This window comes from Prionailurus bengalensis, chromosome A1 (assembly GCF_016509475.1).
Source record: "Prionailurus bengalensis isolate Pbe53 chromosome A1, Fcat_Pben_1.1_paternal_pri, whole genome shotgun sequence".
Lineage (NCBI taxonomy): Eukaryota > Metazoa > Chordata > Mammalia > Carnivora > Felidae > Prionailurus > Prionailurus bengalensis.
In genome coordinates, this window is record NC_057343.1 from 158,249,638 (window position 1) to 158,272,192 (window position 22,555).

The 22,555-nt window shown below is 36.7% G+C and overlaps 1 protein-coding gene across 2 annotated transcripts in view; it reads left to right on the forward strand.

The window, feature by feature from the left end:
• ARSK (arylsulfatase family member K) overlaps nucleotides 1–14,844 on the forward strand; it is a 46,539-nt gene extending 31,695 nt beyond the window's left edge. The window contains exons 5-8 of one of the 2 annotated variants that reach the window (XM_043593886.1): nucleotides 11–182; nucleotides 3,694–3,918; nucleotides 11,987–12,211; nucleotides 13,973–14,844. In XM_043593886.1, coding sequence (XP_043449821.1) covers nucleotides 11–182; nucleotides 3,694–3,918; nucleotides 11,987–12,211; nucleotides 13,973–14,262 — 912 coding nt within the window. In that variant the 3' untranslated portion in view covers nucleotides 14,263–14,844. The remainder of the gene's footprint in view (nucleotides 1–10; nucleotides 183–3,693; nucleotides 3,919–11,986; nucleotides 12,212–13,972) is intronic. The other variant, XM_043593892.1, reaches the window with a different exon arrangement.
• The last annotated feature ends 7,711 nt before the right edge of the window (nucleotides 14,845–22,555 follow it).

A 22,555-nucleotide genomic window follows, 5' to 3' on the forward strand; every position in this document is an offset into this window, starting at 1 on the left:
TCCTTTTTAGGTATCTTATGATGCCATCAAAATCCCCAAGTGGTTACCTCTGTCTGAAATGCACCCTGTAGATTATTACTCTTCTTATACAAAAAACTGCACTGGAAAGTTTACAGAAAAAGAAATTAAGAATATTAGGGCCTTTTATTATGCTATGTGTGCCGAGACAGATGCCATGCTTGGTAGGTGGTATATTTAATAAGCAATTAAATGAAGAAAATGTATAATATTTTTCCAATAAACTGTGATCATGCTGGTTGGTGACTTGTATGAACTTCCTCAGATAGTGTTTTGTAACAGTTGCTTAGATGCTAAAAACTTAAAATTATAAAAATCTTGACACATTAAAAATTGGATAATGTGCATTATTAATTGTGGAATAAAAAGCCTTTTCTATCTTGATTATTCATAAATTAAGAAATGCTCAGATTTGTTCATAAAGATAGGAGCATACAAGGCTAGTATCTGCTTGAAACAAAACTTTTTACCTGCTTTAAACAGGAATCAGTGTTTAACCTAACAGAGGGACCCATGTGACAGGTAATTGTAAGACAGCTTAGGTTCTAAGTGGCCCTAAGTGTTTAGTCACAGGTTCTTGTGACTTCTCCCAAGCTTGTAATAACTTCGAAACAAAACCATTCTTCCCAGGCCCTTTAGAGCAAGGTTTAACTAAACCTGACATCAGTTTCCCATCAGTGTATTCTGGTCCAGAATCATATGGAGTTTCCTTCCCTAGCTCATTTCAAGACCCTACCTGGTTCCATAAGATGCCTATCAAGAAAGTGTTTTGCCTACTCATTTGTAGAGTTACTTGATGGCCATTTCTAATTTATATTGGAGAACCCTTGGTTTAAAAAAAAATTTATTTTTCTAACAAGTTATTTTTCATATTTTGCTATACTGTGGAGTGGAGCAGAATTGCTTTAGTGAAATGCGGGAAGCACCTCTTCTGTACAAAGTATACTTTGAGAGTGAAGGAGTGGCTGTTTCTTAAAAAGCATTCATTGGGCAAAAATAAAAATAAAAAAAAAACATTCGTTGGGCAAAGATAGAAAAGTATAAAACAGAAAGCAAAAAAGATATGGGTAAATTATTTATATATAGTGAGTATAATATGATTTAAAAGTCCTAAGGATCTTCCAAGTACTCAATCTTAAATGTAAATGAGATTTTAAGTAAATTTCTTTCATCCTCACATTTTCTGATGTTTGTGAATATTGACCCATTTGCACCCTGGAAATTACTTCTTAAAGTTTGCAGCTATCCATTCATCTGTATCTACTAAGGTGAAATACTTTATATATATAATGTCGCTGCAGGGAGTGTGGGAATACCTCTTGAAGTCTCTTCAGAGAAAAAAAATGCAGCAGCAGCTCACTTCTAGTTACAAAGTTTATGGAATATGGTGTATCTTGTTAAAGGCACAAAAAACACTAAGCTCTTGGGACACCTGGGTGGCTCAGTCAGTTAAGCCACTGACTCCTGATTTCGGTTCAGGTCATTATCTCACAGTTTGTGAGTTCCAGCCCTGTGTCAGGCCCTGCCCTGACAGCTCTCTTCCTCTCTCTCTGCCCCTCCCCCACATGTGCTCATGTTTTCTCTCTCAAAATAAATAAATAAACTTAAAACAAAAAACACTAAGCTCTTTTTCCACCTCAGGGCCTTTATATTTGCTTTTCACCTCTGCCTGGAATACTTTTCCATTTGTTTAAAAAAAATTTTTTTTTTAATGTTTATTTATTTTTGAGACAGAGAGACAGAACATGAGTAGGGGAGGGGGCAGAGAGAGAGGAGACACAGAATCCAAAGCAGGCTCCAGGTGCTGAGCTGTCAGCACAGAGCCCAATGTGGGGCTCAAATTCACGAACCTCAAGATCATGACCTAAGCCAAAGTTGGACGCTTAACCGACTGAGCCACCCAGGTGCCCCTCCATTTGTTTTTTACATGGCTGGCTATTCTCAGTCTTAAGTTCTCAGTTCAAGTATCACCTCCTCAGGGATGTCTTCCCCACCACCGTAAGTTAGTATACCAGCCCCACCATCCTGCTTACTCTATACCTTATCATCCTGATTGTTTATATAATCTTTAATTATTAAGTTTATTTACTTGTTTACATCTGCTTCCCTTGAACAATGAGAGCCTCATGAGGGCCGTGACTTCAGTCTTATTCAGAATTGCAACATCCATGCCTAGCTTTGTATCCATGATGCCTGGCACATAGTAAGAACTCAGGAAACATTTACTGAATGAGGATAAACATCATTTATAACCTGTTGTTGTAACTACAGTTGTATACAAGTTGTTGGGGCCTTGGAGGAGAGCAATTCAGTCTACCTGGAGGAGCAGGGAATGTTTCACCAGGAAGATAATACTTGAATTAGGTCATAAAAGAAGAATGGGAATCTGCCAAGTAGCTGGCAGGAGAAAAGGCATTCAACACAGATGAAGGCAGAGTGTGTGCAAGAAAATCTTAACTAATTATTATTAGTTCAGGGAATTCTAAGTAATTTAGGACTATAAAAGGTAAAGGCTTAGGGGTAGCTGAAGGTGCTGAGCTTGCTCGGGAATTACACAATGGAAAGTTTTGAAAAAGTTTTAAGGTGAGGTGTGACATGATCAGATATTTTAGAAAGATAGCCACCAGAGTGGTACAAGGTGTGTGTGGGGGGGGGGGGGGAGGGGGGATGGGGGCAAAGGAGACCAATTAGGAAGCCATCACAGTTGTCCAGTTGAAAGATCCTGATGGTCTGTATTCGGTAAATAACTCCATAGAGCAGTGGGTCTCAGTTCTGACTGGACTTCAAAATCACCTGTGGATTTTGTTTTTAATAATACAGACCCCTGTAGGCCAGATTCAGGAACTGTCAAAAGCAGGAGGATTCCTCCCTGGACTATGCCTTACTGCAATTCTCTTAATTACAATGAAGAGGAGAGGGGGCACCTGGGTGGCTCAGTCGGTTAAGCATCTGACTTTGGTTCAGGTCATGATTTCATGGTTCGTTGAGTTTGAGTCCCACATCCGGTGAGCTTGAGCCCTGCTTCTCTTTCTCTTTCTCTCTCTTTCTCTTTCTCTCTTTCTCTTTTTCTCTTTCTCCCCCTCCCTTCCTCTACCCCTTGTGGGATTCTCCCTCTCTCTCTCTCTCTCTCTCTCTCTCTCAAAAAACAGTGATCTATGATTAAGAGGACACTAATAGACAGGGACTAGTCACAGGAATTGTACTGTCCAGTTATTCCCTATCCAAGAATATGCTAAGTCTGACCTGCAAATTGGGGATTTCGAGAAAGGTAGCAGGGAGGAGTTCTGATTTCCCACTGGGCAGAAATTGTGGAGTGGCGGTAATATCAGTCCTTTCATTGTCTGAGACATGTGCGATGCTGACATCTAGAGTTGTTTCTCTTTTTTCATTCAAGTCACTAAGGGGGAAAAAAATTGCCCAATCTCTGACAGAAACATAGAAAGCAAGCCAGCATAATCTCCAGATAAAGAATCTTATTCTATTGGTTCTATATTTTCTCCTTCCTCTCTCTAGTCTGTCATCTGAGGAGCAGGAACATGAAACTTGGCATAACTTACTAGATGACACTCAGATGTTAAGAATTATCCTAACAAACTCCTGCAAGTTAGGGTTGTTATAAACTTACTGTGATAAGACACAAACTAAAAGCTAACTAAGACTTGATTTGTATTGTAGGAGAAATTATTTTAGCTCTTCACCAGTTAGACCTTCTTCAGAAAACTATTGTCATATACACCTCAGACCACGGAGAACTGGCCATGGAACATCGTCAGTTTTATAAAATGAGTATGTATGAAGCTAGTGCTCATGTTCCACTGTTGATAATGGGACCAAGAATTAAGGCCAACCTACAAGTATCAAATGTGGTTTCTCTTGTGGATATTTACCCTACTATGCTTGGTAAGTAACACAATTCTGTAAATATTTATTTGTAATGATATTGGAAAATGATTAAGCAAAAATACAGGCTTTGCTGACTTGTTCATAACCTTGAGCAATTTTAAGTGAGTCAAATCCACATCTAAAAAATGAGGATAATACTCCTCAGGATCCTGTAACCTTCATACTCTACAGTTATTTTTCCCTTCAAAAGATTCACAATCAGGACATGACTATACAGTAGGCACCAAAGATATTCAGGTTCATAACTTTATAGATATGATTTGTGTATCATTTGATTCTCTACCACTACCTCTCAAAAGTATAAGCATTTCCCTTCTGGATTATTCCATCCACTTTGAAACTACTAATTTTGTACAGTATTATAGAAAAGTCTCTTAATTCTAATGTATGCACATATTTCTCCTCAGAATCTTTAGATTTTTCTGTGCTATGTGCTTTACTAGCTTCTTAATGTCTATAAGCATAATGATAGGTCAAGAACAGCAACATTTGGATAGAGGTAGTTAACAGTTTTTGTGAAGATAACAGAACAACACCATCATCAAATTCAGAGGAAATTATATAGAACTGTTAGTCTCTTCTAATTCAGCAGAGTACTTTAAATTAAATAACATTTAAATACTGAAATTCTTCTGTTCTAAGGCACCATCAATTGCAAAAAGTACCATCTATTTATAAATAGATTTTGGTGAAAGAAAAAGATAACACAACATATGTTTAATATGTATATATCAAAATGTGAAAGAAACATATATCTGAAAAGCAAAGACAGAAGAAAAGTTCTTTTTTTCTCCTTCCTTCTGGTACAGAGTATTTCCCTTCATTTAAGTAAACGCTACTCCAGGGTCTTAAATTTCTTTACAGTTGTTTTCATCGTTTTCTTTTCTCTTTTATTTCACATCACTTCTTGTATCTGAACACACTTCTTTGTTGTCCTTTTGTCTGGTGATATTTTTAATCTCTTCAGTTTCTTAGTTGTCATTTGCTGGCTCCCCTTTATCCCAAAGCAATTATCACACTTAGTCATATCTCTGCCACTTTCTTGCTCTATCAGTTTTCAGGCAACCCTTATTACTTGCTCATTTCTGTTTTGATAAGAAATGTATGTATGATTATGTATATTTGTGTCTTTTTATCATCTTTATAGTTTTGTGAATATGTGCTTCTTGATGGTGACATCTTTATAGTTTCCTCCTCTAGTTTTCTCTCCTGCAGAGGTCTCCCCACCCCACTTCCAAATTTGCCTTCTCTGTTTTCTTGAAGTACAGTGATCAAAAGTCCAAATGATTATGAAAGGTTGGGATGATTCGTTATCAGTGTTCCCTCAATATGTTTCATAGTGATATTTGACATTTTGTTTGTCTTTTGGACTCTAGCAGTTCAATAGACCATTATGCATAGGAAACTATCTGCAGTGAGTCTTAATCTATGCTTAGTCACTCTATCATCCAATATATTAGTTGGTTAATATGCTTTGCTTAATTCAATTTTCTTTAAACATTCTTTTACATTTGCCTACAGCACAAATTTTCTACTTTATAATTTTGATACACCATTATTACTACCTGCCATTTCATGCATCATAGAAGTTAAAAGTCATCTGCAAGATTTCACAATGTATTTACCTAACAGATTATATAAGAAAACACTAAATAAAGTTGGTTAGAATGAGGGAATTTATTACCCACTTAGAGGAACACCTGCCTATCCCTGGCTACTTTGTATTGCATGACAATAAGCATTTCCAAAACCAAACATTCCCGGAAACTCCTTGCATTCATTCCTTCCCTACTCTTCTGGAAATTATGTAAATTCTCTCTGATTGCAAGCTTTTTCCCTACTATTTGTCAGTTAGTACAGTTTTTTAAAACTTACTGTTCTGTGTAGATTTTTACTTATTTTTATCTTTTACTGATTCTTCGTGATAGACTCCCTCTGAATCACATTTCCCTACAGAATATATTTTATTAACAGCATTTAGATCATGTGTTGATTAGACCTGCCCAACTAGAGTAAAGGAAGTGAAGGCAAAAATCAGTGTCTAATTCTAAAGTGGAAATTAACATCTTAAGGCTTAGCACAGTTTATAATATGTGTCATTACAAATATTTTTATTATCAAAAGGGAAAAGTTACATTTATGTGGTTGAGACAGGAAGGAGAATATCTGTGTATGTGTCTTTTTATATAAAACACTGAAACATCCTACGGACTGGATGTTAGCCAGAGATAAGGTAGAAAGAGAATGAAGCATAGATGTACAGGAAGAATCTTATGTTGGAGCCAGGAAACAACATGGCAACATTAGCATTTATCTAAGATTAACCTTTTTACAAATGATAAAAGGTTAATATTTATAGAGCCCTTACAAATCTATAGGAAAAAGAGAAATACCCTACTAAAAAATTGACGAAAAGATGTAAACAAACAACTCACAATAGAAGATACACAAATGGCCAAGATACTTTAAAGATTCAAGCTTGGTAGAAAAATATTAAAACGAAAAGATATCAATTTTCTTTCACATATAGAGTTTGCAAAGTTTAAAAAGAATTAAAAAATCTTATTTTGGAAATAGGCCTTCTCTTATTCTGCTTTTGGGAGTATAAACTGGCACAGATTTTCTGGAGGCAATGTGGCATTATGTTCCAAATTACTCAGAGATGTGCATACTTTTTGACCTAAAAATTCCAATTTTAGAAAATAACCTATAACTATATACAAAGATTTATCGGGGCACCTGGGTGGTTCACTTGGTTAATCAATCGACTCTTGGTTTCAGCTCAGATCATGATCTCACAGTCATGGGATGAAGCCCCATGGGGGGTTCCAGTGGCAGCACAGAGCTTGCTTGGGATTCTCTCTCCCTCTCTCTCTGCCCCTCCTCCACTCATGTAGATGCTCTCTCTCCCAAAATAAATAAATATCAAAAAATAGTAAAATAAAATTGGTCAGGGCTAGAAGAGTTTAAAGCTACCTCAGTGAGAATTAACTTAAAAATTAGATTTGTGGGGAGAGTAAATTCTATTTCACCTCTGCTTAATAAATAATATACACAAATTAGAATAACGTATCTACAAGTCACTTCTTGTTTTGTGATTTTGCTAACCAATTAGGAGTTTACAATAGATACAAGACAATCTATTCTTAGGATTCGAAAAGCCCTCACTTTATTAGCTTAACCATAGCTGTATTATCTTGCATGAATCTAAATTACACACAGAGTATGGGATTAAATTTTTAGAGCAAAGCCTCAAGCCAGACATCCTCTTCCCTTCCAGTCTATTGGATCTCATAAATATCATATCAAAGTTGGTGATTCAAAAAACCTCAAATAGGATATTCAATAGGAAAAAACAGCTGGGTTGCCTGTTTTAATAAACCTACCTTACTATGAAGAGGCTGTTCAAATTTAAGAGGCTACAATGCTTTTATTAAAAAGTCTGAATATACAAATAGTTTTTAAAAGGTATTTAATGACACCTGAAGCTAATATTGCACTCTATGTTAACTAGCTGGAATTTAAATTAAAACTTGGAAAAATATAAAAGAGTTACTTTAAAAGAGTTTTTTTTCTTTTCTATAAAGTGATATTTTATGATAAAGTGGGTATTCTTAGTGTGTTTATCTTAGTAGGTGCTTTGTGGTATACTCTCATATTATCATTTTCTAATACTGGCAGAAAAGTGCCATTTTTATGGACAAGAAGTCTTTATACTATTAAAGTTGATACCATTTCAGAGACTATTCTTTAAAAATTACTTCCCCAATATTTTCTTCTCTAATAACCTAGTACCAACATCTTTTGGCTCAGTTAGAAATGAAAGTAAATTAAAATTGTTTTAACTTTAAACTTATTTTCATGTGAATTTTTTTTCTTTTAAAAGTTGATCTTTTTTGTAAAACACCTGCCTTCCTCTCATATGAAAGATAAATCCATGTTTTTTGGATTGTGAAAATATAATTATATAAAAATGCGGTTGTGTTTGAAAGAATACTTAATTGCTAAGGATTCAAACTGCAAACCCGTCCTTGTTACAAGATCTTAATGGAGGGTTGGGAGAAGCATTCTACACAGACTTTTTTTTTTTTTTTTTACCTAAAAAATATTGCAAAGTTGAATAACTACAGTAAAGTAAGACTTGTGTTGTAGTCCTGAAGAATCCAGAGATCTTGGAGTCAGACTGCCTAAATTCAAATCCCTCCTTCAGTGTTGGCCTGGGGCAAGTTACTTAACATCTGTGGTCTACAGTTTTCTTATCAATAAAATGTAAATAATAGTGGGTAATGCATAGCTCAGAACAATGACTGGAACACTGTAAACAATTAAATGTTAGACATTATCATCATTAGTATTTTTTATTCTTAGGTATGCCCTCAAAAATGTACATGGTTGGCATCATTGCCATACCAGTCTAAAACTTTATCTACTCATATGGTCAGGAAGAAATATATCGGGGCACCTGGGCGGCTCAGTCGGTTAAACATCCAACTCTTGATTTCCGCTCAGGTCATAATCTCATGGTCATGGGATCGAGCCCCTCATCCAGCTCCATGCTCAGTGCAGAGCCTGCTTGGGATTCTCTCTCTCCTCCTCTCTTTGCCCCTCCTACATTCAAGTGTGCGTGCTCTCTCTCTCTCTCAAAATAAATAAATAAACTTAAAAAAAATATATAATCTTATCTCTCTTCAGGAGACCATTATATATATATATATCCAGGTCTGCATTTTTCCCCATTTATTTATTATTTTAATTTTAAGACACTTTATTAAGAATTCTGCAGTTACTTTTAATCTTTCTTACGCTACCAAGAAAGATGAAACTTACTAAAATGTAATCAGAACGACAGATTTGCTAGAAGAAAAAAAATTACGAAAAATAGTTTTAAGCAAAGATCAAAGAGCTTTTGGAAATGCAGTTTAAACTAAAGTGCTTTTGAGGAAACCATTAATATATGAGAAGTGAATACCCAGTTTCCTGAGGCACAGAAAAGTAAATAAATATGTATTTATTAAATACGGTGGATATTTGATATGGCTTTTATTCTTCACCAGTTTACAAAGGTATATTATACTACTACTAATAGATTGGAAATAATTCGCCATTCTCTCTTTCCTGGACTCCTACAGTAGCTTCCCGATGCCTACCTACCTTCTGCTCGTACCACCTTCAGTCATTTCACCACGCAGTAGTCACCGTCAGACATGTCATGCTTCTACTCAGAATCCTCTACTGGCTTCCCATTTCACACAGAGTGAAAATTCAAAATCTCTTATTGCGCTTGAGATTCTAACATGATATCTTCCCTCTCCTAACTCCTCTTTTACAATTTCATCCATCACTTAGACTCTGCTGCAGCCATTCAGGGCTCCTTGGTGTCTGGGGAATGAACTAAGCAGGTTCCTGCCTCAGGGTCTATACATATGCTATTCCCTGGGGGGTTGCTCTACCACCCCCATCCCCCACCCCACCCCCACCCCCAGATATCTTTAGGACTCAGCCTAGCCCTTCCACAGGGTTTAAATGGCACTTCCTCAGAGAGGCTTCCCTGAACACACTATATAAAATAGCACCTGAACACATACTCGACATCCTTCTCTGTCTCCTTTCCTCTGCTTTCTTCTTCTTCATTGCACCTAGCACCATCTGACATGTTTATTTGTCTCACCATGTTAGAAGGTAAGCTCCAGGAGAGCTAACTGCTTTGTCCTCTGTTGTTTCCTTACACCTGGAATAGCACCTAGTTTATCGAATGAATTTTAAAAATATTTAAATGCACTCTTATCCCAGTTTACTACTGACTTCTCATAAACATAGGAGACCCATGTAAATTTTCTTAGTCTTACGAGCTTCTTTAGGAGAATTCAGCCTGGAATAAATCTGAAATAAAGTATTTCTTTTTTTTTTTTTTTAACTTTATTTGAGAGCGAGAGCGTGCGCATGTGCACGCATGTGTGCGCACACACACACACACACGCATGCTTGCATCAGCGGAGGGGCAGAGAGAGAGAGAGGGAGAGAATCCCAAGCACGCTCCACACTTAGCACAGAGCCCAATGTGGGGCTTGATCTCACGACCATGAGATCATGACCTGAGCTGAAATCAAGAGTCAGACGCTCAACCAACTGAGCCACCCAAGCACCCCTGAAACAAGGTATTTCTAAGTATCAAAGGTTATTAAAATGCTGAATACAGGGACTTCATGGGCCTAGGTATATGCCAATTGGTCCTTGCTTTCCAATCATCTTCCAAGTCCTCTTCTGTTGCCACCCAACGGCTGCCATGCAGACCAGCCTGACCCAGCCTGTTCCCTCGATACTTGGGTTCCTTACGGTAAGACCTCACAGTAGTAGCCTACTGTCTTGTAGCTCAAGTGAGTTTTATCTCAGGCTGTTCCTTTTTCTCATGCACATCCTCCTTAATGTCTTTGTTCCTTTTGTTTTTAACCAGTTATCTCTGATCTTTCTTTTTCTTTCTTACTTTCTTCCTCAAAAAAAAATCCATAATTATGATTGGTTGGCAGAAGATCAGTACTTATAAAATGCCCCTCCCAAGGAAATGGAGGATACAGATTTTTAAATTCCATCATATGTAAAACATGCACCTTCAGAAAATTTATAGAGGTTTTTGTCTACTTCCTTATTCTCCTTTAATTAACCTATTTTTCCTCAAATACTTACAGTCAAGTTAATTTTCCTATTCAATTTTGCTTAACTCCTAGAATTGCAGATATATTACTTCCTATTTTTTATTGAAAATATTTAATTATACTTAAAAACTATGGAACATGGAAACTAGAAAAGGGGTGGAGAGGCAAGTACAAATCATTTTGGAACTGTCCCAAGTACCAGCCATAATTAATGGTAATTTTTCTATAGGAAAAAGACAGTTTGAGTTCCAAATACCTTAAGAGAAAGAGAGACACACAGAGCATGAGTGAGGGAGGGGCAGAGAGAGAATGAGACACAGAATCTGAAGAAGGCTCCAGGCTCTGAGCTGTCAGCACAGAGCCCAACACGGGGCTCGAACTCACCGACTATGAGATCATGACCTGAACCAAAGTTGGACGCTCAACTGACTGAGCCACCCAGATGCCCCAAAAAGACTTCTTTTTACATTAGACATCTCTCATGCCTTATATATTTATATTTGATAAGGGAAAAATAAGTTATTTTTTCCTAAATCAGTATAATCCAGGATTTCCAACATATGTTCTGCAAAATACTAGCCCCTGAAGATGCTACTTGAGAGTAAAATATTATGTCATCAAATAACTTTGAGACACATGGCATGCCACTATTAAAGGTTTATGAGAGGGGTGCCTGGGTGGCTTAGTCAGTTAAGCGTCCGACTTCGGCTCAGGTCATGATCTCACAGTCCATGAGTTTGAGCCCCGCGTCAGGCTCTGTGCTGACAGCTCAGAGCCTGGAGCCTGTTTCAGATTCTGTGTCTCCCTCTCTCTCTGCCCCTCCCCTATTCATGCTCTGTCTCTCTCTGTCTCAAAAATAAATAAACGTTGAAAAAAAATTTTTTTTAAAAAAAGGTTTATGAGATACATCAGCAATACATTTACATCTACAAAAAATTTACCTATTTGATTTTAATCCTTGTTGGTAAACATGTATGACTACTAAGCCCCTTTTTCATATAGGTCTTATTAATATCTGGTAGAACAAATGTGAGAAGCAACTGTGATCATTTATCATTCGGAAATAAATGACTGATTAAATAATATATGTTGAGGATTTCCTATCAGGCACTGTTCTCAGAATTTTACCTAAGTATCACATTTACACCTAATATAAGCCTTTGAAGTACAGGTGTGATTATTATTCCCCTTTTACAAATGAGGAAATTGAGTTTTGGACTGGTTAATATCATGCCCAAGGTCACATGGGTAGTGAAGTAAGCATTTACTTCAAATAGACCTACGCAGTCTATTTACAAAATCCATATATGGTCTCTTGTCTCTGCAATCTTTGATGATGTCATATGTGAATGTTTCAACTAATAACTAGTAAAAGAATAAGTTATTTTAAAATATTGTGTTATTTTGTTACATAGATATTGCTGGAGTTCCTCTGCCTCAGAACCTGAGTGGATACTCGTTGTTGCCATTATCATCAGAAACGTTTAAGAATGAACATGAATTCAGGAACCTACATCCACCCTGGATTCTAAGTGAATTCCATGGATGCAATGTGAATGCTTCCACCTACATGCTTCGGACTAACCAGTGGAAGTATATAGCATACTCTGATGGTACTTCAGTACTGCCTCAACTCTTTGGTAAATCTGTTGATATGTTTTTGTAAGTGTGGTATTATATGTAATGAGTTGACCTATACAGTGTTGTTCAAGAGATCTAGTAATCTTTAGTTAAATGCATAAATCTCTGCTGCTTTTTGTGGCAGGACAGTCTACAAATGGTTGCCCATTTGAGGTGAAGCTTCTTTGTAAGTCATCTGAATTCCACAGCAAGTGCCCTAAAACTTCTGATCTGAGTTTCAAGATTGAAACCACTGTTTTCTCTGATCAAGGTGTCTTCTCATATTCATGCTTATCTGCCTCAAACAGTGGTCATCACCCTCTCATTATACCATGGTTTCAGCTATTCTGGAGAAATAACCCTTATATGTTGTGGAGCCTGACATTCTGCATCTATCATTTAATGTTTGCCTCAACTCTACAAGATGACACCATTATCCTTATTTTGTAGAGAAGACTAGGGGTTAAATGGACTCAGATACCAATGAAAAATCTCATAGCTAAGTGGCAGGGCTGGGATTTTAACCCAGGTCTAAGTTTCAAAATCCATGCTCCTTCCACTCCACAAAGATGCCTGCTAGCTTCACTACTCTATGAATTAATCTTAAAACAACATTATTAAATTAAGGCTTTACTCACCCTTTGCCCCCTTTTCACACAAAATACACCATTATTAATATTCTTTTCTCCCTAAGTTTCCTTTCCAGTTATAAATGTCAAAATTATTAATTCCAAATAATTCTTCAGGGACCAAACTGATTGGCCTATGCCTCTCCCCATAACTGTAAGAGCAGGAGATTCTCGGCTTCAAAAGGAAGTCCTTAAATTTTTATCCTGATGAGTCTTGGGCATGTCTTGCTCATTCATTGGCCATGTTGTGCAAAAAGCAGATGTAACAGTCAAAGGATCAGTGAGTGAGCCTGCCTTTCCTATATTCTCGGGTTTATTGACTACTTTCCCTGACCAAAGAGGTGTCATCTGAAGTCACCTAACAAAGTCACAAATGTCATTAGGGCTCTTCTGGCAAATGCACTCAAATAGGCCCAGAGAGGTTTTTTCCTCAACATGTAATGTTCATTTATTATCTCAAGTAAATTGTCATAAGATCTTTGACTTGGTATTTTTCCAATTAGATCGGCATCCCAGTTATGTCTTCCTTTTACCTAGGTAAAAAGGATGTTTGTGTTCTGAAAATATTTATCATTATTTTCTTGATGGTAGCAGTTAAGATACATCATTATTTCCATGGCTATTTGCTCCGTGGACAGTATTGACAAATCTAACTTTCAAAAATCGGAGCACAAGAGATGCTAAAATATATAGAAAACTAGGAGTAAGTGAAGTTGGGAAAAATAGGCCTTGACCATATAAAGAATTCTTATATCTGGCAAGTTTGGGACTGCTGAAATGGGACAATATAAGCATTACTATTTTTTTTTTCTATGTATGTCAAAGTAAGCAAGGCATGAAAACCAGGAAGAATTAGGGCTAAGCCAGCTTACTAGTGATAAGAGTTTGACTTATTTCTGCCATCCAGGAATGGATAAGAAAAAGATTGGGACAGTAGGATGGTGGTAGGAAGATAATCTGGACATGCATTTAGAGGAGTGTTTAACTTTTGGTATATTATTTTACCATTAATACTATCTTTCATCTTATACTAAAAGGAACTGAAAATAAAAATAAATTCAAATACATTATCTGTCATAGAGTAATGACATTCTAAAAAATGTTTCTGTAGCAGATAAATATTTTGACCGGTATTTAATTTTTTTCTTTCAGATCTTTCCTCGGATCCAGATGAACTAACAAATATTGCTACAAAATTTCCAGAGATTACTTATTCTTTGGATCAAAAGCTTCGTTCCATTATCAACTACCCTAAGGTTTCTGCTTCTGTCCACCAATACAACAAAGAACAGTTTCTCAAGTGGAGACGAAGTGTAGGGCAAAACTATTCAAATGTTATAGGGAACCTCAGGTGGCATCAGGACTGGCTGAAAAAACCAAGGAAGTATGAAAGTGCAATTGATCAGTGGCTTAACACCCACTCTAATCCAAAAAAAATCTGAACAAAAGTTAGAAAATAATGTTCTAGAGCAACATACGGAGATATGCTAAGAGATCGTGATTAATTTTTATGTCTGTTCTAATACTTACTGATTTTTGGTTACTTTTAAAGAATGTATTCTATTTTAGGGGCACCTGGGTGGCTCAGTCGGCTAAGCGTCCGACTTTGGCTCAGGTCGTGATCTCGCGATCTGTGGATTCAAGCCCCACATCGAGGCTCTGTGCTGACAGCTCGGAGCCTGGAGCCTGCTTCGGATTCTGTGTCTCCCTCTCTCTCCCCTCCCCCTCTCATGTGCATGCTCTCTCTCTCTCTCTCTCTCTCTCAAAAATAAATAAACATTAAAAAAAATTTAAGAATGCATTCTATTTTAAAATAAAATACTAACCATTATAGAATTATATATTTTCAAAAATGATTACTATCCAGACTTCATTCTTAACAACTTTTAACAACTTAATGGAGGTATTAAAAAGATGGAAGCAAGTAGTATAATATAAAGTTATGTTCCTGTGAATAATACGGAATATAGAGTATCTTAACAATTAGAATTACTTACAAACCATTAAATAGTTATCTATGAGTATCTAATGGTGTCTGATGAGTTATTTGGATCTGATGGGACATAGACCATTTAGATGTCTGTGGTGGGAGTATTTAGAGTATTTGGTGGGACACAGATCTTGGATATGGCTGACTTTATTACTGTTTGTTTTTTTTTAATAGGTAATATATACACAAGGTAAAAGTTTTAAAAGGCACAAAAGAGTTAACAATGAGCATAAAGTCTCCCTCCTTTCCCAGGTCCCCTTCCTGGGGCAACTACTGTAACCATCTTCCTAAGTATCCTTTTAGAGACATACCATACATCTGTAAACAAACTTTGTATTTTTCCCCCCACACATAAAGTAGCTTACTATACAAAATGTTCTGCATATTGCTCTGTTTTTTTCTCTCCCATTTAAAAATACCTAAAAGTGAAATTGCTGGGGCAGGATTGTATCTAGCAAAATTACAGCAAATTACCCCTAAAGAAGTTGTACCCATTAAAATTCTCACCAGCAATGCACTTCCTCACATCCTTTGCCAACCTGATAAGAATATATATTATTTTTAATTGTTTTAATTATGAGTAAGATCATATTTTCATATATCTCATAGCCATTTGAATTTACTGTACTGTGATCTTGCTATTTCTATTCTTTGCCTATTTTTCTATTGGTTATTGGTCTTTTTTATTTTTTTTTTTTTAATTTTTTTTTCAATGTTTTTTATTTTATTATTGGGACAGAGAGAGACAGAGCATGAACGGGGGAGGGGCAGAGAGAGAGGGAGACACAGAATCGGAAACAGGCTCCAGGCTCTGAGCCACCAGCCCAGAGCCTGATGCGGGGCTCGAACTCCCGGTGGTCTTTTTTATTTTAGGCATGCTTTTAGATATTAGCTTCTTGTAAGAGAAGCTGCAAATATTTTTTTTTCCTTTTTGTAATTAGTCTTTTGATGGAGTTCTGGTGTTTTTTACCTGTGGAAATTGGTATTTTCAACCTGTGGAAATTGGTATTTTCATGCAATCAAATTTATGAATCTTTGCTTTTATGGCTTTGGGATTTTATGTCATACGTATTCTGAATGGTATTCTCCACTTTCCCCATTTACCTTCTTTTAGAGTTTTATTTTTTGACCTTAGATCTGCACCCCATCTGGAATGTCTTCCATAGTAGAGATCTAACTTTAGTTTGTTGTTTAAGATGGCAACCCAAATGACCTTTTATTGAGTAAACTAACATGTGTACCATTAGTTAAAAAAAAATGCCACTTCATTATATAACACCTTTTATTGAATAAATCATCTTTTTCTCTATTGTTTTGAAATGCCATTTTATCATATTCCAAAGTCTCATTTATATTTGTGTCCTTTCAGAACATTTTTTATCTTCCAGTCGACTACTTTGTTTACTAATGTGGTAGTCAATATCTGGCCAAACTAGTCCTTTTCCAATACTTTTTCAGAGTTTCCCTGGATACTCTTGCTAACTTACGTTTCCCACACAAATTTAGAATAAGTTTGTCCAGTTCAAAAGTGAAAAATCTTTTTAGTCTTTTTATGAAATCATATTAAATTTGTCACCTAGTTTAGAGAGAACTGACCTCTTTATAATCCTCAGTTACTTTAAAGACTATAGCACACTTTTCCCTTTCTTCAAGGCTTCTTTGCCCTCTCTCATAATATGCAAGCGTTCTTCATATGGATCGATTTTTTTCAGAGATTTTTAGAAAAGTAGGAACTTTTTAAAAAGATACTGCCTAGGCCCTACCCCACACCGATAGAATTAGAATTCTAGGGAAGGCACCTGGGCACTGTTTTATTCTTATTGTTCTGTGAAGCTCTCCAGCTGATGATCCTGAAGTGTAGGCAGAGATGAATTTATTCCTAGTTGCTTCATCATTTGTTGGTGGTATGCTATTTTAAGTGGACCTTTCTTCCATTATCTTTTCTAACTGGTTGTTTATGTATACAAATTCTATTTCTATATATTTATTTTATGCCAAAAATATGATATTTTTTGGTACCAATAGTTTTTCAGTTGGTATCTTATTTTTTTTTCAGTTAAAAAGCTGATCTGCAAATAATAATTTTACCTAACTTCCTTTTCAAACTGCCTTTGAAGTTTTCTTAATAAGCCAGTTCATCTCCTTTGTTTGCTATTCTTCAGTGACTTAGTATGAACTTATCTTTGCAGTTATGTATGAATTTCTGAGAAATAAACTTCACTTCAGATACATTTCGAAGTAAAACCCTTATGGAAAAGATCTCAATATTAAACTGTTGCGATTAAGATGAAAATACACAAATCTACCTCCCTAGTTAAGCCTAAAGAACATGAAATAGCTACTGTGTGGGTGAATATGCTAATTATAGGGGAAAAATAAAGCAATAATAATAGCAATGTGGTTCTGAAAACATAGGCATGTGAAGATAAATATAATCCATCTTGTCCTACCCAAACTCTTCAAGATACATTCATTGTTACGATTTACCAAGCATACACATTGTTTTAAGCATATTAGATACAGAATCATACTTAGGTATAACTGAGTGTTTAAGGACAAAAGCTAATTCAAAATGGTATCTAACAACCATGAAAACAGAAAAAGAAGAAAAACTTAATGCCAGAATCTGAGAGAAACCCACACCAATTATAAACTAGATTGAAGACAATCTTTGGGCTTCCTTTTTACAACCTCTACCGCTACCACCGTAATTCCTGTCAGCCATAGTCTCTTGTTTGGAATTTTGCACTAGCCTCCTAAGAAGTCTCCCTGAGTCTGCCCCTGAACTTTCTTCAGTCTGTACTCAGCAGAGCAGCCAGAGTGATTCTATTAAGATACATCACATCCCTTCACTGGATACTCCAAACCTTCCACTGGTGTCCCCTCTTAACTCTGTAAGAGCCAAAATCCTTACAAAGGCCTACAGCACCTGAACTACCTCGCTGCATGTTACCTCACAGACCGGCTCTCCTTCCATATTCCCACTTTGTTCACTATGTTCTGGCCACACTGGCATCCATCCCTGTCGTTTTCCAACATGCCAGGCATGCACCACCTCAAGACCTTCGTGCTTGTCAATACTTCCTGCTTGGCATACGGTTCTCCAGATTTCCGTACGGCTGTCTTTGCTACGTCTTTCAGGTCATTGCTCCAATGCTACCTTCTCACACAGACTTCCCTGCTTTATTTTTCTCCATAGAAATTATTACCACCCAACATAGTATATGTTTTATATATATGATTTGCTTATACTGTCCCCTACCCCTCCTACCCCACTAGGATGAAAGTTCGATACAGGCGCAGATTTTTGTCCTTTTTGTTGCTTAAGGTATCCCAAGTGCCTGACACATAGAAGATTAGTAAATACTTGTCTTATTAATTTTCTAGGAATTTGAGTTTTTCAGATAACACAATGGATTAGAAAACCAACACTTTAGGCAATGGCAGGGCAGAGCTGAAAAGGAGTACCCTTCTCAATAAAGCAGAGCCTTCCAAAAACAGTAAATTCTAGCAAAAGCCTGAACAAAAGGGTCAACAGAGGGACTTTCTATCCCTCTATGTTTGTCTTTTTCTGTGAAAAAGGCCAGATACTGAATTATTTTAGGCTTTGTGAACCATATGGTCTTTTTCACAACTACTCAGTACTGTGCTAGTAGCATGAAAACAGCAACAGACAATATGTAAACAGAGGAGCCTGGCTACTTTAGAATGAAACTTTGTTTACAAAAACATAGGATTGGACCTGCGGGCCATAGTTTGCTAAGGCTAGTGTAGAACAATGGTTCACAACTTTACTGCAAACTGGAGTTACCAGAGGCTATTTAAAATCTATTAATGCCTGGCTCCCACCTCCAACCACTGAGAGTTTTCAAAGCGCCCCAGGTGAGTCTAATGTGCAGTCAGATTTGGGAAACAAGGTTCTGAAAACTTGTTCTTCAAACCATAATCCAGAAACATCCACATCAACTGGGAGCCTTATACATTTTTATTTGTCCCTGTTAAAAAAAAGAAATAAAATAAAATGGTGGATTTTGTATTTATCCTTTCTACTCTTTGTAGGTCTCCATCTCATTAAACCTAGGGCACCCTAATAAAAACTACTAGAAATGATGAAACTTGTTAAATGGCTACATATATAAAAATCAATACATAAGAATAATCACTAGATAAAAATGGGAATTAGGAAAAATATCTCACTCACATTAGGACAGTCTATAAAATAAATTTTAGCAAGAGGCCCAAACCTAGATAAAAAAAATTATAAAGTTCTACTGAAGTGTACAAACAAGATATGAACATGGAATGATAGTATGTTCTTGAATGGGAAGATCTTAAAATGTCACTGCTCCAGAACTAATGTAGAAATTTCATACAATCCTGATTTTAATCTCAGTAAGTTTCTTTTTTAGGGGCGCCTGGGTGGCTCAGTCACATTGTGTGTTCAACTTCGGCTCAGGTCATGATCTCACAGTTCGTGGGTTCAAGCGCTGCATCTGGCTCTGTGCTGACAGCTCAGATCCTGGAGCCTGTTTCAGATTCTGCATCTCCCTCTCTGTCTCTGCCTGTCCCCCGCTTGTGGTTTGTCTCTCTCTCTCAAAACAAAACAAAACAAAAAACTCAATAAACATTAAAAAAAATAAAATTATAAGGCAGCATCCTAAAGAATTCTTAGGTCAAAAAATTATACTTCTATGCTATTTTTATAATACTTTTTAATGTTTATTTATTTTTGAGAGAGGCAGAGAGACAAAGCACGAGTGGGGAAGGGGAAGAGAAGAAGGGAGACACAGAATCTGAAGCAGGCTCCAGGCTCTGTGCTGACAGCAGAGAGTCCAAACCAGGGCTCAAACTCAGAACCTTGAGATCATGACCTGAGCCAAAGTCAGATGCTTAAGCGACTGAGACACCCAGGTGCCCCTATGCTACTTTTAAAATGAAAATAAGAAAACCTAGAACATATGACACAATCAGAACTATATTCAGAAGAATATTTTTAGCCTTAGGCTTTTAATTATTAAGAGGAAATAAAAATAAACTGTTCAAGAAGTTAAACAACAAAATAAGTATCAATTTTGTAATATTTATAGAAAAGGATTGCCATCCTTCAATAATATTTTGAGAGTCTTGCTTTCCCATAGGAAAGGGAAAGTTGCAAGGAATATTCCTCCCACATTAACAAAAATCAAGAAAAAAAGGCTAGATCATCTAAACTTTTTTTGAGCCTATCAGTGAGTAAGGTTGCAAGGCAACTGGTAAACTGAATTCAAAAGGGTGGCAAGTCCCTCTGAGAAGGTGATACACTCAAACTGGTCCACCTTTGGCAGAACATCAGGGGAGGCGGAGGTGGAAACCAGTAGCCCAAAGAGTGGATAACAAAACAACGGATACTTTGACAAATTCTTAAAGCCCAATGTGTGTGAAAATAACAACACAAATTCTGGGAGCCCCCACACAAGGGAAACCACCTCCACTCACGAACTTTTTTTCATAGACCTCAAGCAGCACTCATGAGAAAGATTGGGGGCAGGGCTGGAGACCTAATGGAGCCCCTCAGTGGGACAGGTGGACAAATGCAGAGTGGCTACCTCTGGAGGACAAGCACAGAACCTAGAACCTTAGGTTTTAAAAAACATATGTCAAGTTTAACATCACTGGTATTGAGACAAACTAGCACTATATATGCCCCTGAAATGACATACTACGGACACATTATTACCTAAGTAGTATTTCAGCCCAAAAACTCTGACTCAGATTTAATTATGTGGAAACAAAAAGCAACGTTAGAGACATTCTACTAAACATGTATCGTGGACCCTTCAGACCTGTCAGAATCATGAAAGGAAAAAGAAAGGCTGGGAAACCGTTGTAGATTAAAGGCCACTAGAGGCATAATGCAATTTAATACAACTCCTGACCCTTGATTATGCCCAGCAGTGGATCAAATAAACACATCTTTGTGAAATTTTTCAGAGAGAAGAAAAGAATCAAACTTCAAAAATGGAAAAAACAATGATCATGTTTACACCAATGAGGATCCAGAGTGGCTTTAAGCTTCTCAACACACTTAAAATCCAGAAGGTAATGGAACAATGCCATCAAAATTCAGAAGGAAAATGTTTCCAATATAGAATTCTAACCCCAGCCAAGACTTCGGTTAAGCATGATGGTAAAATAAAGAAATTTTCAGACATACAAGATCCCCCAAATATACCCTTTCTCAAGAAGCCACTGAAGATGCTTTCCACCCAAGGAGGGAAATAAAGAACAAAAAATACCCATGAAATTAGAAAGCAGAAAAAACAGCATGAGATAAAGAAAGGAGTCTCTAGGATGATGGCAAAGGGAGATGCCTGGGTAACAGGTGTCCTGGAGGGCAAACGTGATTGAATCTACGTGACTCAGGTATAATAGGCACAGTGAGACTCTCGCAGCTACATCCTCAGCCTCTGCACAGTCTTTTTAACCTTACAACATGTCAGGTGATGTTTTCTACCAAAAAGGAAGAAACCAAGAAAAAAGACCAGAAACCCAAGAGGCAGGAATTCCAACCCAAGAGAAGGGCAGAGAGTTTCAGTGTTGACAACAAACATATTTCAGGATGATAAGTGTGTAGCAGGCCTGGAAATAAACCAGCCCACATAGGAGAGAGAAGGGAGTCTCTGATAAGAAGGTTTCCAAAAAAAAAAAAAAAATTGGAATTGCTACATTATGTTACAAAACCAAACTTATGCAAATCGAACTGAGGGACCATTTAAAGGAAGAATTAGCTGTATAACAAGGAAAATTAAGGCGGTTATTAACTTCAAGAAAACAAAAAACTGATACTCAAAATATACTATAACATTCAGCTGAGAATATTTTCATTTCATAATAATGTAAACACTAAACATAGATCTAACCTGAAATTACAAGATTATTGTATCTCATGAGAAGATAATCGTGTCTGAAATCACTGAGTCAATAAATAGCATTACACATTTGTGATTTAGAATTCTGGAATTAAGTAAATGCCAGAAGAAACAGCAAATAGATTCTAAATTGGTTCCCTCTAGAAGGAGGAGTGAAGATGTGTGTATAGGAAACGATATTGTTGTTGGCCCTCTAGTTCTGTTAGACTTTCCAAACCGTGTGCATGTGTCATTTTGAGAATCATTTTCTTTAATCAATGATTTATCAGGTCTTAGTAAAGTTCTGTGAAATGTAATGTCACTGGTAGAGTCTTATTTTGCTATACGAGAGCATTTCAACAAATTTGAGACAAATTATAGAATTACCTTGAGAAATATTAAACTGATATTGCTTAGAGGAATCACTGAATTATGGGTATTGCTCACAGACAGCACCTTGGAAGAAGTGGATCATAAGCTGGGATGGTGTATGTTACAAAGAAAAAGGCCCCAGCAAAATCCTCTGAGGGGAGAATGTGAAAATTAAACCAAGAGTCTGATTTCCCAAGACTATTGCTCTTCCTCTCCCTTAAGTGTTCCATCAAGAATGGCTATCCCTACACCTCTTCCAGAGCTTCCTTGGGCTCCTCTGGATGATACTGGCATAGGTATGAAAGGTAGTTTTTTCTTAGGTTGATGGATTTATAGTCAAAGCAGGAACATTTGCTCAAAATTATCTGAAATGTGTCATATATCGTCTAGTTCATTAATTCAAAACATATTTACTGATACCTAACCTGTATCAGGCCCAGTGCTAGCCACTGGAGATAGGATAATAAAAATGACAAAGGTCTCTGG